Source organism: Lepisosteus oculatus, chromosome 10 (assembly GCF_040954835.1).
Source record: "Lepisosteus oculatus isolate fLepOcu1 chromosome 10, fLepOcu1.hap2, whole genome shotgun sequence".
Lineage (NCBI taxonomy): Eukaryota > Metazoa > Chordata > Actinopteri > Semionotiformes > Lepisosteidae > Lepisosteus > Lepisosteus oculatus.
Window position 1 is genome coordinate 23832291 of NC_090705.1, and position 17223 is coordinate 23849513.

General features: G+C 37.5%; 1 protein-coding gene across 2 annotated transcripts in view; it reads right to left on the bottom strand.

The window, feature by feature from the left end:
- Positions 1-3141: 3141 nt before the first annotated feature.
- Positions 3142-17223, bottom strand: part of mocos (molybdenum cofactor sulfurase) — a 236771-nt gene continuing 222689 nt past the window's right edge. For both annotated transcript variants that reach the window (XM_015357181.2, XM_069195015.1), the window contains 3 exons: positions 16013-16151; positions 15764-15868; positions 3142-3889 (listed from right to left, as the gene is read on the bottom strand). In XM_015357181.2, coding sequence (XP_015212667.2) covers positions 3755-3889; positions 15764-15868; positions 16013-16151 — 379 coding nt within the window. In that variant the 3' untranslated portion in view covers positions 3142-3754. The remainder of the gene's footprint in view (positions 3890-15763; positions 15869-16012; positions 16152-17223) is intronic.

The window sequence follows — 17223 nt, forward strand, 5'->3', positions numbered from 1 at the left end:
ACGCTGGGTTAAACCCCTACTCTTTACGAGAAACGCCCAGGGATTTTAAATGACCACAGAGAGTCAGGACCTCGGTTTTACGTCTTATCCGAAGGACGGCGCCTGTTTACAGTATAGTGTCCCCGTCACTATACAGGGGCATTAGGACCCACATAGACTGCAGGGTGAGCGCTCCTTGCTGGCTCCACTAACACCACTTCCAGCAGCAACCTTAGTTTTTCTCAGTAACTTTTCCATTTTATTGCACACTACCCCATTGCATGCTGTTTGAACAACAGTGTGTTTTGCTCTTTCCACAGTAACTGGAGAGCATTGGAGAGTCAATGTATCTTCTGGTTTTACCTCCACCTGGATTGCTAATGACCTACTGTAACTTAATGGGACTGATTTAGCATTTCCCCTGGTCTAAAACAGTGAATGATTCACAGATATCCAGATGCTCTGTTGAAGGGAGGACCCAGAGGACCTGAATACCAAGCTTACAGTATCATGTAATGGAGTTAGAACTTATTTCCCAATCTGATTACAGTGTCACAAACATCAAACATTCAGATGCCTTAGTTATGAAATATCCTGCTGCCTGTTATACCAGTCATTCTTTTGTTAACCCCACGGGTTTCCTACGTATGCAGTGCATGATCAAACACAACATTCTTTAGTAATTGCTAGATACACATTTTGGATTCTCTACTGAATGGATGAAGTTCAGACTGGATATCCAGTGGACACTTGATGTGACACTGATTTGCTAGTATGTTAAAAAAGCACTACATTAAAACCCATCATCATGTGGATTAACATAATTCACTTGGTGAATAACAAGCTGACTGTGTGTCAACTCAATTAATCTTACCAAGTATATGTTGGTTTCATGAGGATGATTTTAGTGAAAAATTAAATTTCTTGCTCAAACTAGTTGAACAAAAATTCACAATACTTCATCACATCAACAGAAATATAACATATGTATTATGTATTTGTCAAATTTACTTTTAACAACATTATAATATTATTCTATACATGTTTGTGCTCCTGCAGCTTTGTGAGTAAGTACTGTGCCAAATGCTACAGAATGAATACAGAAAGTCCATGTCTGTAAGGCTTTTACCAAGGCAAAAATGCCTAAAGCACTAAACACTATATTATCTTTGCTGCTTTTTTCTTATTGAGTAGTTGCTGATTAGGACTTTGACATTCACACTAAAATGTATTAATAGACATTGATAGCCTTATACAGTATGTTAATTATTTTATGCTTTACCATGAAGGACACATGCATTAATGAGCATAACCAGGTCGTTCAGCATACGAACACTGGTGACAGACCAGAACACATACTGTACAAGTCAAGTGCTCTCAATAGCAGCACTTGAGAAATACAAGGCAATTCTACCACCTAGTGGAAACTGCTGAAATTAATTTCTGTGTATATTGCAGATGCTGTATGTGTAAAATGAATGAACAATATAGACACACAACACGCTATAGTGATCGTAGAATACATACTCCAGATATTCCAGTATTTGTGGCAAATATCTCATGCTAAGAGAAAATAACAGTAAAGCTGATGTTAAAGAATACATGGATCAGACAAACCCCAACCTACTGTATTATATTTCAGTAAGACTGTTTTACAGAATTTATAGGATATTTATCCTGGATTTTGCAGGGGCCTTGTGGTGGTGGAATGTGCTGTAATACCTACAGTAGGGGGAATCAGATGTACATTGTAAAAAGTATACAATTAATGTTACATGGAACATTGTCAGAATTCTCTTGGTCAATTTTGACACCCTTCAGGAGATAGATCATAAGGATAGAATAAAAAGCTCCATATGACAAAATGAGCTAATACTTGTTCTCTACAGCGCATTCCATCTGCCACTAATGACAAACATGACTCATTTCCTTAGCTAAAGCGCTACAGAGCTAGAGGCAACAGAGTCACCTCTACTGTACATTTGACTACATTATATCTGTAATCTATCATGGTTATTGCCATACAAATACAGTACATTTCCCTAATAGTGGTTCAGTATACTTTTATACTTTTCTAGTGCTTTAACAATGCATTGCTTGTATTGCTTGCATTGCTTGTATGTAAAACTTTATTTACCTCTCCACTTTGCTGCCAAGTGGATTGTAGGAATACTGTAATAAATAATTAATAATAATAATAATAATAATAACAATTATAATAATAATAATAATTGCTTACACTTATGTAGCTTTTTTTTTGGACACTCCACTCAAAGCACTTTACAAGGTAATCGGGATTCTCCCCCACCACCACCAATGTGCAGTCCCACCTGGATGATGCGACGGCAGCCATAGTGCGCCAGAATGCTCACCACACATCAGCTATCAGTGGGGAGGAGAGCAGAGTAATGAAGCCAATTCATAGATGGGGATTATTAGGAGGCCATGACTGGTAAGGGCCAATGGGAAATTTGGCCAGGACGCCGTGATTACACCCCTAATCTTTTCGAGAAACGCCCTGGGATTTTAATTACCACAAAGAGCCAGTCGTTTTACGACTCATCCGAAGGACAGCGCCTCTTTACAGTGTATAGTGTCCCCTTCAGTATATTGGGGCATTAGGACCCACATAGACTGCAGGGTGAGTGCCCCCTGCTGGCCCCACTAACACCTCTTCCAGCAGCAACCTTAGTTTTTCCCGGGGGGTCTCTTAACCAGGTACTGACCAGGCTCACACCTGCTTAGCTTCAGTGGGTTGCCAGTTGTGAGTTGCAGAGTGATATGGCTGCTAAATTCATAAATAAACATGTATTAATATGCATTTTACCAGGTAAATTGTGGTAAGACAAAAACCTCTTGGTATTCAATTATCCTATCATTTACAGGGACCATTATCTGCATGCTATTGGTTCTACTGTCAGTATATTCATAAAATTATTTTTCAACCCAGTGACATTTTACGAACTCACATCAGTATCTACTCAGAAGTTAATTAATTTATCTAGAATACTCACCTAGGAGTTACTCTTTTCTCTCTGTCATCCCATTCCTTTTAAACGATCTGTGCTATACTGAATTGTTAGTTTCTAGCATTCTAGCAGGGAAAAATAAAAAAAATAACTTGACAGCTTTCACTTCTGAAATGTGTATATATTTTATTTTTCTGAGTAAATGTTTGGAAGTAATTGTTACAAAGATAGTGGTTAATTAAAAAGATATAGTTTGTATAAAATGAAAAGAATTGTAGTAATCAATGTTAGGAAAAATGTTCGTTTACAATTTGAATTCTAAATATGAGTCAAGTTTCTGGTTAAAAATAGAAAAAATATTTTAATAGTGCCTAGAGCTAACTATACAACATCTTAAGAAGTTGATTAGTTAGCTCTAGGCACTATGAAAATATAAAATTAAATGCAAAAACAACGGTATCTTGAATATTTTCAATTTGTACTATTTTTAATTTAATTGATCTTATTTTACAGTTACCAATGCTGAAACCTTGGTGGTTTCCCTCTGCACATTCATACATCTACTGTAATTAGAACGGACCTTTTACAGGATGTAGTTCATGAGGATAAGCTCTGACTGTCTGATCTGTGGAATCTTTGGTTGACATTAAGAAAATAAACCAAAAATATAATTCTTCTATGTTTACACATTTGTGTGTCTCAGTCTGAGGTCAGCTGGCAGTCCTAATCAATAAACAAAAGAGTCATGTGTTGCTGATCCTTCACATTTTTATGTTAGCTCTGAGAGGACACTGCAAGAGACCCAGTCAAAATGGTTTCTCTGCTTGGGGGCCGCTGGCTGCTCGGGAAACAACAGGGATTGCTGGAGACCCCACTGACAGGATGTGGGTGTGCTGAGAAGCATCTGAGGGCTGGTGTATCAGGTATATTCCAAAGCTGGCCTGTGAAAAGAGGTTGTGTTAAATGCAAATCAATAAATATATAAAATTCACTTAAAAATTAAGATGGCTATTGTTGAAGTTTGGTTTATCATGTATTGTATAACACATTTACACAGATTCAATTATTCAGTATTGGAAATCATTAAGAAATGCATTTTTCTCATTAACTTGAAAAAACAGGAAGAATAAATCACACAAGTATAATATTCAAACTGAAATCAAACTATTATACTAATACTATTTTCTTTTTCATAAAGTGCCTTAAACTATCTTTTAAGAATTGAAATGTCCAAGCAAGTTTATCTCCATTGTTATCCTTCACAAAGAATGAAGATTTGCATTATTTTTCTGGCTTTAGCTATTTGTCCTAAAGACCACTATTTTGTCTGTGCAAGAGTAAAACAATAACCCTTTTCAGCAAGTCTCTTCAGAAATGCACATGCTTTTAAAATGTCTTATTCCCACAAATTATATTTATAGCAATTTATAAAAATAACCTCAGCTTCGCCATTGTTTGTTATATGTTGTATGAAACAGCAGAAGCCAAAAAATAGAGACTTTATTTCCAAGGCCAAGGATCCAAAAAAACACAGCCTTTTTCAAGTTTCTTATTTCTTTTTGATGTACTATTTAGGATTCAGAGCTTCAAGCAGACTCATTCTTATTCAGCTGCAGCCTTTACAAAGCAGTTTTGGTGCAAATAGTTCCAGGACAAACCACATTCTCCCTGTAGATGTGGGGTGCAATAAAATATAACTGTTGTGCTTCTTACACTTTTTCATAACATCTACATGGAGAACAATACATATCATTATATGACATGGATCTTAAGAATTGTTATATTAATTGGTGCCCCTTTTAGAAAGGAACTTCCTCTCTACAACTGGAACCGGGTGTCAGAACTGACTGTAATTATATTTAACTAAACCTTTAATGATTACGTAACTAGCTCTTTTGTTAATAACACCCCCAATGCACACTTAAAATAGCAATGTGAATTGAATAGAGGACAAATATTTCTCTAGTAAGGCTCAGAAAATCTAAGTAATTACCAGTGTCTTTTGAAAAACTTGCAAAGTTGTTCTGGAGTACATCAAACCTTAAATGTTTATACAATTGGAAAATTTTAAAAACAGGAAGTGTATTGAGGTATTCAAGGTGTTTTGATAAACATGTTCAGATAACAGACCGATAGAAATAAACGTATTTGATTTTTGGATATCTTTTTCTTACACAACAGCAATAGCCTCCACAGGTCTTTGGAGCAGTAGTCTCCAATCCTAGTTCAGGAAATCTTATGTATCTACAGTATATCTGTCCATCTGGGCTCTCAATGACTTGAATCAAGTCATTATTGATTTCGTTTAACAGCATCTCCCAGGTGCTGGTGCATTAAAGAGATCTGAAAAGACTGCACACTGGCTCTGCATGACCAAGACTGGACATTTCAGCTATGCCATCTCTCTAATGTTTTCTTCACTTCTTGGACACAAAGATTTTTTTGACTGCCTTGGGTTTAATGCCTCAGGATTAAAACAAAAGTCTGACAAAACCTGGACAGAAGCAAATTACAACATCAAACTCAAGAGGGCAGCACAACACAGATTAAAAAAATAACTGGGTAATTCTATACAATATTTTCCCCCCAGTGCCACATTAGTAGAAATCTGAACATCCCTGTTCAAAATAGGTATGCCTGAACTGTCGATGGTACAGTAGCTTGTCATGTATTACTGAAAACATAAGACTCAGTTTGAAAAAACAGAATTTACATTGTGACAAAGGACATTTGAAACAAAGGCCTTGGAATATACAAGCATTTCTATACATCTACAGTATATTAAAATGATGTGTTTAATTCCCATTCCAATTTATGCTTATTTTACATTAAATAATATTTATTTTTTTATGGTACTTAAACAGAGAGCATCTCAAAGTGCTGGAAAGTTTAAGACATGATACATTTAAATTGCCCTCCTGGAATGAATAAAGTATTTTGAATTTAACTGAACTTGCAAATGAGACGGCAACATTTGGCATCTCTAGTTCATGTTGCCACTAGTTGCTAAGTGATGTAAAGATCTCATCTAGTCATTTCTTGAAAGAAGCAATGATATCAGTTTCAATGTCAGGTTCCAGACACCACTGTATTTGCAAAGAAGTGCCTTCTGTTCTGTTTTAAATGCACTTACCCTTAGTTTCCACTTGTGTCCTTTGGTTCATGTTTCACTGTTAATTCTAAAGAAGTCATAGTTTTGACTTTCTCAATGCCTCCAAAGATTTTGAATACAATAATATATGAGTTTTCTCTGCGTGAGGCTGAAGTTTAATTTATTGTACTATGTTAGAGTACAAAACTCTATTAATCCCTGGTACATAACCTAGTTTATTTTGTTTCCTGAGGATTTTTTTTTTAATATTTTTTGCATTGTGGTGACAACAATTGTATAGAATTTTCTAAACAAGCTCTTACTAGTGCATTGCACGATTCTAAAGTAATATCTTTTGATTTAAATTCTACCTTTTGAACTGCATGTACTTACTGTATATTTTTTTTTGCTCATATTAATTGTCTAAAGCATTAAAATAATGCCAAAGCATAAAATATTAGAATCAGACAAATAAATAAAAGCAAGCCAAAGCATAACAAATCAGCACAAAAACAATACACATTTTAGCTGAAGATAAAAGCAGGCATTACACGTAACACAACAGGAGACAATATCAGGACATAAAAAGAGTATCGGTAGTTTTGTATTTCTTGATTGCTTGAGAAGATTATTTGAGAGTGGAAAATGTTAACAAACGTTCGTAAAACACTGATTATGTGTGGGAACTTGGCATATACTAATATAATAGCACAGTGATATAGTTTAAACTTATATGATTAAAAAAGTTTTGTTTTAAAAAATAAGTATTAAAAATCAAAGTGTGGCACAGTGATGAAGTGGTGAGCGCTGCTACCTCACAGCACAGGGCCCCAGGTTCAATTCCTGGGGTGCTATTTGTATGGTGTTTGTCTGTTTCCCCCATGTTTGTGGATTTCCTCCATGTGTCCTGGCTTCCTACCAGAGTCCAAAACCATACTGGCAGATTAATTGGCTTTTGTGAAAAATGGCCCTGGTCTGTGTATGCTGGCCTGGTGTCCCATCCAGGGTGATGTACTGACATTCCATCCAGGGTGTGTCCTGCCTTGTGCCAGTTGCTTGCTAGGATAGGTTCTGGCTCCATTGAGATCCTGAATTGGATAAATATGTTATGGTGGTGGTTTATGTTAGAAAATGGATGGATTAATTATAAATCAAGCCTGCTCGTAAGAGTAACAAAATGCAGAAAAGTCAGATTCTGTGAAATTTGTGTGGCTAATTCAGAACCAGCTAAAACATAAGCAACAGAGTATTGAATATATTTCACCTTCCGTATTGCAGCCTTGGAAGCACTAGCAAACAAAGTTTTACAGCAGTTTGCTCTAAAGGTATGCACCAACTTCTCTCAATTAAACTTTGAAGCTTTGAGATATAGTACATCTATGAAAAAGCTACTTTGGAATCAGATATAAGACTCTAAAGTTAAAAAACCACACCTAGATTTCTGATCTGATCTGTGGCTCACTTGATGAGGAACGCCAAGCAACATTTCCTCAGTTTTATCACAAATAGAGTGTCCCAAGTGGTTCAATCAACCAAGCAAGGATGAGGTGTGAGCTGTGTCATGTCACTAACCAACGGTGACAAGGATTTCCAGAATGGATACATAAGAACATTGTCACAATTTTAAGTCCCTCCTCTTAAGGGCGCCCTGGCTCTTTCTTGTTTCTCTTGATTTTTTGCACCTGCCTCCTGTTCTAGCCCTTCCCTTTAAAAGCCAGACACTCCCACCAATCTGGGCTCAGTTTTGGAAGATGGACGCCCGGAAGCCCAACTACCAGCAGGTCCAGCAGTGGCCCGACGGCATAGGCTTCACAATGGTGTCCTGACCATCTGGGTCTGGGGCTTGGATTGCCTGGCCGTGTTACCCCTTTTTATTTCCCCGTCCCTGCACCTGATCCCGCTCCGGTTTTTAACTTTTGTCGTATCTGTCGAGGATGGATTACCCGGCTCTGGACTTTTGCTTTCACTCTGGATTTCCCTTCGGAATCCTTTTGGACTTTCGCCTGGACCAGCCCCCCCTGAACACCAGTGCACTGTCGACATGCCCCCCTGAACTTGAACTTGAACTTTATTGCCATATGTAACCGGTACTGGTACAATGGAATTCTTACTTACAGAAAGTCTCTCGATTGTAAAACAAGTGTAAAAAACAAAACAAAGTGCAAACAGTGCATCAAGACAATGTACAAACAAACAACAGACAATGTGCAAGTAAACATGTAGACAGTTTGAATGTAAACAATACAGACGTGTAAACAATGACTGGAGATGTGCAATAGATAAGAAATCATAAAGAGGTAGATGGTGATGGTCTAGGTGTGGTCCAAGGGGGATGGCTAAATGTGTTCACCAGTCTCACTGCTTGTGGATAAAAGCTATTGAAGAATCTAGTGGTAAGCTATTGAAGAATCCTGTTCGTCTACCAGCCCCGTTCCCAGTCTTCTCTCCCCTGTGTCTGATTCACTCCCTTCCGGATTCTACCGTCTGCATAGGATCCTGATTTAAGCTTCGTGACAAACATTAGACCTTAAGAAAGATTGTTGTTGCCCATCTATCCTGTTTGGATGTTCACTGTCCATTCCTCCAAGGATCTCACCCAGTTGTTTCTACAAAGTAGCCAAGATATCAGATATCAGATATCAGATTTAGGGAAGACAGGATTAGTTGGGCAAAGCTTCCTTGGCTCTCAGCCACTATGGCCCTTCCTCTGATCAGAGCTGAACCTCTGGTAACCTCTTGTGTAACCTGTTACAGGAGTTGTGTAAGAAGGTGGCTATGAGGGATCTGCCTACACTTCCTCTTTCTCCCTTGCATGTGGCTCTAGATTTGTAACTGTGAACTGAGATGCGAAAATCACACATTGGCTATCAGCCATGAGAAAATTAATATTTTGCAGATACACAGAAATAAGAGTTGAAGAAATTGTCTCAAATCTGTCTCACAAATTTTAAATTGATTGAAGATTATTTTAACTTTTATATCAGTGCAAAGACGGCCACCTTCATATCAGTAGTAGGCTGTTCAGGAGCATAAACGTGTGCAGTCTATTACCAGTCAAGTCAGCAGAACATGTAAGTAGTTGACAAATAAATGGAAACACCTGTGTAAGTGAGGGATGCAAAGTATATGGAAATTTTGACACAGGTGGATAAATTAATGAAGGGTCATGCATAAAATATTTGACAAGCTTGGTTGCTAACATTTGTAACTAGCATGGCTGTAAAATGAGACCTCAGTGACTTTGAAAGAGAAGTGATTGTGATTCCGCATCATTTCTTTTCTGCCCGGAAAGGTGATTTCCAGGATGACAATGCACCCATCCACAGAGTATGTGCAGTTGCTCTATCATATATTCTACATCCATCAGTTAGGCATAAGCTGATTGACTTTCTCGTGGAAGATTGGTGTTGCATCCCTTCTGAAGAATTCCAGATGTTGACAGACTCTATGCCAGGGGTCAGTAACCTCTCAGAAGGGGTTCAGAAGGGTTAAGCTTATGCACTTGTTTTTACAGATTTGCACGCCACTGATACTATGTTTAATGTCAATTATAGCCCTACTTATATTTTTATTAAATTAAAATTAATAAATTAATACTTCTTACCATTTTGTGTGACACTTGCCTTTGCTTTCCTTTGCTGAGTTTTCCAATCTCAGGCTTGCAGCTTGACACTATAGGTATCACACAAACTTGAGTGTTAAGTTGTTAACCGGCTACAGGAGGGACACAGATCTGACTAAATGTGTGAAAATAACTCTTCACAGAGGTATTTTGATCTAAATACTGATAGCAGTGAATATGTCACTTCTTCAAACAATCAAATTTTATTAGCAGGGGCTTTCAACAGGTGATGATAGAGAGGCTGTGATCACTTTGAATCCTTAAGATCCAACAATCTTTAATCTTTAAACAATCAATGTTGGAAACTGTGAAAAGTTGAGGTGTCAAAGTCCACATTTTGAAAAGTACCATAACAGTTTGATCTGTACTCTTCAGACAGAGGTGGTATACAATGTTTTGCATTAAGAATTTGTCTTTTCACATACCCCAGGTTGCGCTCCATGAGACACACAGACAGGAAGAGAAGCCTGGGCTCATAGCACAGGGTCAGCCTTAGTCAAGGGCCCAACAGAGTAGGATTTCTCTACCAGCCACAGGATTTGAACTGGCAACCTTCCAGCCACAGGCCCTTAGCCGCAGTGTGACCACTCCACCCCCAAACCCACTGTGAGAGCTTAGTTTGAACCCCCGACCTCCAGCATGCAAGGCACACACCTAAGCCATTACACCAACACACCACATATGTTGGCTATGTTGGCTAGAAATATTAGTTTTGCAACCCATTTTTCATTGTATAGTTTAGGGTACGTTTGACCTTTTCCTTACAAAAAGATCTTGATTGCATCAAGACTTCAAACAAAACATGCCAAACATTCCCTTGGCTTAGCCACCAAACATTGCTGTGAAGCAGAATGACCCTGTGTGCACTTTCCATCTCCTGAAGCAGAGTTTGAAACAGCCTGTGCGTCTGTTGTTTGTTAATGTTTTCAGCTATTTCACTTACAGTATGTTTCTCTCCACTGATCTCAGAGACACAGGTACTCTAAGTCCTTAATTCTTGAGATCATTGTCTCTTTGTTGAGTAAACCATCAAACAAAACATCTGAACAACTAAGAAAAACACCTTTTATATATTTATATTTTATATATTTGACTGTACACTTAAGTTTGAATAGTGCTTTCACCTGCACGGATTGTGAACTCTCCTTTGAAAACAACAGGCTAGCCCCACTAAATAAACCAAGTGTCACGATCGTAAGTCCCTCCTCTTAAGGACGCTACAGCTCTTTCGTGTTTCTCTTGATTTTTTGCACCTGCCTCCTGTTCCTGCCCTTCCCTACAAAAGCCGGACGCTCCCACCATTCCAGGCTCAGCTTTGGTAGATGGACGCCCGGAAGCCCAACTACCAGCGGGTCCAGGAGTGGCCCGACGGCGTCCTGACCATCTGGGTCTGGGGCTGGGACCGCCTGGCCCCGTAACCCCTTTTTTATTCCCCCGATCCTTCACTGGATCCCGCTCCAGCTTTTAACTTCTGTCATGTCTGTCTTGGATTGCATTACCTGGCTTCCACCTACACTGGATTCCCCTATGGACTCCCTTTGGACTTGTTTGCCTTGGATCACACCCACCGAGCAGCAGCATACCGTGGACATGCCCCCCTGTTCTTCTTCCAGCCCTGATCCTAGTCTCTTTCCCCTTGTTTGTTTCACTACCCTCTGGATTCTGCCGTCTGCATAATGTCCTGAAAAACGCTTCGTGACACCAAGTGAATCATTTTTCCTATGCCAAAGAGCTTTTTTTTGGGTAGCATGATGTAGAGAATTACAGAACTATCGAGCATAGTTTTTATAGTTTTTTTAAACTTAATTTCTTCATGGCTTATTAGAAATTTATCGCACATGCCATTAAAAAAACTTTGTGCATTCCAATAATGGCACATCTGCTCTACGTTGCCATGACGTGTATATATTGGCTGCATTTGGTGGCCAGACATCCAATTAAGGGACCTTACTCTTGTGTATTTTGTCCAATACCTGTACATGACAAAAACTGGATGTCTTAGAACACCTATGGATAACAAACTAGGATTATTCATTTACCCATAGATATACTTAGTTTTCAATTGGAGAAATATGATTTGAACCACTGAATAGCAATGTCAATAATACCCAAACAATATTCCAAACACAAGGCTTACTATTTTTTAACTGTTTATAAAGAGGACAGTTTTTTTCTTCAATAAAAACATTGTGCATGGTTTACCCACTGAAGCTTTCATTCCCTCATCCTGAGAACACAGTTAAATGACTTTAATACTAAAGCTTAAAACAATACATGGACCCACAGCCAACTCTTGCACGAGCATAATCAATTCCTTACACCTATACAGTATATTAGTTTAGTTTTTTTCTGTAAAGTTCCTTCCGTGTCTCACAATATTGAACCAGCCTATCCAGTAATCGATGGGTTTTATTTTTCTAATTACATGGCTAAAGTATAATCCATCTGTTTTCAATGACTGCTTAGTCCAATACAGCATTGTACTGACCTAAAGCCTAACCGGCACACAGTGGGCATAAGGCAGGGTACACCCTGGATAGGACACCAGTCCCAAAGTACATTTTTAAAATGTACATAGATTTAACACATTTAAAAATCTATGAACACACTTTGTATAAATATGCATTTTTTATTTTATTAAGCATTGTGATTCTGAGCAGATTGCTGGAGCTCTGCAGCATTTCCCTATATTTTATTCAGAAAGAGGTGGCTGCTGTATCACTCAAGCTGCTCAGCTTCAAAGACAAAAACCATGAGCAAAGTAGCTTTGAAGTAGTTGTTGTGAATAAATCAGACATAATTCCTGCTGGGAACACTTAGTCTCCTATATGAAACAATTTCCTGTGTTCACATGCTTTCAGTAACAGTCTGTAACTACCTCTGCACTTTTTCCTTCTGTTAATTCTTCAAAGCTTGATTTGGTTCTTAATGTTTACCTCCCTCTGCCCCTCCTTCTGTTCTTCAGTATTTGGAGGGCCAGCACAATACTGAAATATCAGCTTTTTTAAACCTCAAAAAACAAATTAATTAACTATAAAGGTATAGGTGTGACAAGTGGTGTGAAGAACCCTATGCAGGTCGATAGCAAATGAGTCCAGCAGTGCAAGTCAAAGTCGGAGTCGGGTAGACAGGCAGTGTCGTTATTCAGGAGGGTGCGTACAAATCCAACTGGTGAGACGAAGACAGAGTCAGATCTGCAATCAGTGCCGTTTCCAGGAGGCTTGAAGAAAGGGCTTGCAAAGGTTTCGAAGGTGAAGAGCTCAATAAAACAGTAGAATGTTTAATATCAAGCATTGAAGTGAAGGTTGAGGAGGTTTAAATAGCAGGTGCAGTGAGAAGCGAGAGACGTGATAGGATGATTACTGTAGCTTGTGCGTTGTCGTATTCGGGAATTGGACCGGGGTGGTGGGGTTGTGGGAATACGCTGGTGTTTATCTGAATTATGTGATTGATTATGTGAGAGCGTGACAATAGGTTTATGTTGTATACATTAAAACAGAGGTCTTCTTTATCCACTTCTAAGTTACATGTTGTCATGAGTTAGTGGTATCAAAGTCTTAATGTTTGCTTTTCACATTCTGATTGTGCTACTTAGTCATAAAGCTTAAGACAGTGTGTAGCATTTGAGGAGTTTGCCTAGTTCCAGGTGGGCAAAGAGGCATATTAGCACATAGAGGGTTCTGTTGGTTTATTCTGGCTAATTTACTTTATGGTAAATTATCCAAGCATTCAGCGGCCATGGAACACAACATAAGAGAGAAAGAAGAAAAGACAAGAAGCAGAAGGAAGTAGAAACACAGTAGAAGACGTGATGAAAAGAAATAACACCATCCTCAACTTCCACCTCAAAGCTTGTGCCATGCATGGAGGAACTTGTTCTGATCAGTTTTGGAGACCAGAATCCAGCTACATAATCTTAACATCATTTTACAAGCTTTACTATTTTGTTTATTTTAGAAAATTCTGATTTCCTGTGCAGTGGAATCCTTAGACCAAAAAATGTGTTTTTTCCTAATTTCATGATGCATTTCTAGAATTGAGGGATGGGTTCCTGTTTACTTTTGAGCATCCCTGTTGTAGGAATAGAGATTCAGTTCTGAATCATATTCTTTTACAATTTGTTTCTCCTTTTGGTCTTTTTTGGTGCACAGTATTTATTGGGTTACGGGAGGTTTATGCATCTGACTCAGAAATGCATAGTTTTTGTACATATACAGTATAGCATGTAATCATTAAATGTGGTGTGTTGTGAAATTGTTTTCTATTATTATTTCTAACAAATATTTGTTTCTATCAAATTTTGACTCTGGTTTTGTTATTTAATTGCCAGATCTGTGCTGCAGAATATAATGAATTCTCAAGCCATTTCACTCATGCCTCAAATTGTACCTAGGCTATGCTTCTGTTTTCACTACATTTTTGTGACATTTTGTAGCAATACCTTTTGACTGAGTTTAAAAAAGACAGTGAAGATTTATGCTTTTGGTAGGATACTGCACTGAGTATAAACATAAGGAAAAATCCAGTTATTCAGAGTCAGGAGTTACTCGAGTAAATGTTGAGCAAAATGGCATTACAATTTTCTCAGAAACAAAATGCATTTTTAATAGAAACTACCAATGGCATGGTGTAGGGTGGCATCTGAAAAATCATCTTCCAGCCAATTAGAATTGTCATAATGCTTAGATATTTATTTATATGAGTAATACTAGCTTAATTTATATAACTGCATTGCTTAAGGGTCATTTTATGTCAAAGGGACAGCCATGTTCAGTTACAATGACTATATCAACATTGAAGAATTCCAGCTCTTCAAGTTATTTGTATTCTTGATTTCTGATAAGACTGCAAACCTACAGTACCAGTTCTTCAACATTTCAAAGTATGAACCAGCACTTAACATTTTATAGTATACTGAAAATAAGTCTTCATTATAATAATTGGTCTTACCTGGCAAAATAAATATTTGATTTAACTGTTAATGTTCAATCCTGACTGCCTCAGAAAACTATTTAATTACCTTGTGGTAACTGGAAGATGTACTTCATAGGAGAAAATAAGACATACTGATTTGCTTGTAAATGTCTATTTTCATTGGCAGAGACAGATTAAATGATCGATGTAAATGATTTAATTGAAACAGTTCCATGCATAATGTAAAAGGTTGCTGATATCATTTAATGAATTCTATCAGTATACCACTGACTAAATAAACACCTCAATTATCAAATAAATCATCTCTGTTTACTAACTAATGCTCAATAATGGAAAATGTTTATCTGGTAGACACGCTAAGACCTAGCATCTAATTTCCTGTGTGGTTGCTGTTGGAATAAAATCCATCAGCAAAACTACTTCCACATTAATAAATCATTAAATGTTGTCACTTAGAGGATGGTGCCTCAAGAAAACACGATGCAAAAATAGAAAATGAAATGATGTCACCACTTACATGACAACCAGCAATCTCAGGGAATGGAGCATAAATAATTATTTTTTTGTTCATTCCAAAAATGTGCACTTACATTTGCTGCAGACTATGTACAGATTCATAATTCCTGAAGACCCACAATCTATCAGGTATTTTATTTGTCTTCAATTTGTGGTTAAACATCATGTTTGGCTTGACAAATGAACGGCTCAAATAATTTTGTCTTTTCTCATTTGGAATGAAAAGCAATCATTTTTCTTCAGACCTAGTGACCTATGACCTATAACATGGAACTAATAAAGACATAAGGAAAATAGAAAATAGATGTTTATACGAAAAAAGGAATTTATTTAGTCCTCCAATATACTCCAATTTTTTTTTTAAATTGGCAGCATGGTGGGACAATAGTTAGCCTTACTGACCTGCAGTGATAGGGCCATGGGTTCAATCCCTGGGGTGCTATCTGCATGGAATTTCTATGTTTTTCATTCTTCAGTCTAAAGACATACTGGTAGGAAAACTGGTCCTGGTGTAATTGTGTGTGTTTTTATCTGTGTACAGTATGCCATGTGATGGACTGACATCCAATCCATTGTGCCGCAAGGCAGCAATGCTAACCACTGTGGTACCGTGGTTCCCCATATAAGACAAAAAATGACTATTTTCCTGACCTTCCCACTGTGGCAGCCAGGCAGAGACAAGAGAAGCTCCCTACTTCTGTCTCCAGTTTTCTGGTCAATTCCAATCATCTGACAACGATTGCACTGTCCCACAACCTGAAAAACACAAAACCAGAAAAAGTGACTTAGTGTATTTGTTTATTCTGACCTGTTATCTGCTCATTCCTTCACCTGTCCTCCCTTCCATCAATGTCGTTATGCTTCTGCCTAAAAGAAGAAATTGTGCAAAAACTATCTCACCTGAAAAGGGGTTTGGCCTACTGTCACCTTTGTCCAATTATCTTCCTCAAAGGGCTCCTTCCCAGATACCACTAGGTTGGCACGGAAACGCTCAATAAGCTGCTCTGTGTTGAACTGCAGGCAGGTACTGGAGTCACTTCTGTAACATGCAGAGATAATAAAAAAATGGATGAGGCAATCAATTCTCCTCTCCTCCTCTGTATAAACCTCCTGCATCAATAAAAGCAGGACACTTTAACAGAGCTCTATATATTTTATATATTGCTCTATTCATAAGAGAAAGTAAGCTGCAGAGAGTGCAAATCAAAATAAAGGTTCAGACAAAACTCTTGAAACTCCTGGGTGTAATATAAGACAGATATTAATACGAAAAATACATTCTACAGCAAAAACTGTAAAACCTGCAAAGAAAATTCAAAAAGACTTGAAATTAAAGATCAGAAAAATGTGTAGAAGACATTTAATGTAGGTAACTGCAGAATATAACATGCAAAAACATGAACTGTAGATAAAAAAAAGAAACACTGAGCTTGATGAAACTTCTTCTGCAGGAGTTTGAGTTTTTTTTTTATTATTTACATCTTCTAGACATTGTGGGTAAAAAAAGGCCAAAAATGGTAAGGATATATAGATAAAACATAACATTTACAAGGGATAGTATGTTAAAATTGTTCAACGCACTAGTAAGACCTAATTTACAATATTGCATACAATTTTTAATAGCACATTGCAAAAAAGATATTGCTGCTTTGGAATTAATCCATAGAAGAACACCCAAATACTCTATTGGTCTTAAATTATTTTCCTACACAAAGAGCTTAAAGAACTAAACTCTTTAGTCTTAGAAAAAATGACAAGAAGGCTTGTTTCAAGTATTCAAAATCTTCAATAACATTAACTCTTTTCATAAGGATCAGAAGGAAAACATTAACTTGAAGGCATAGACTGGGAATCTACAGTATATTGCATTTAAAAGTGCATTTAAATCTGAGAACATGAGGCCCTTCCTTACATAAAAGAATGTGGGATTCTTGAACAAGCTACTGAACCACCCTGTTGAAGACGATTTTGTGAATTGGATCAATTAACAGTTAGCACCCAAATGTGTAGATGGGTTGAATGATCACCTCTAATTTGTACTTCTTATATTGTTAAAAAAGTCACAGGTTGTTCTTAAATAAACCCTGTATGGCTGTATGCACACATTGCAA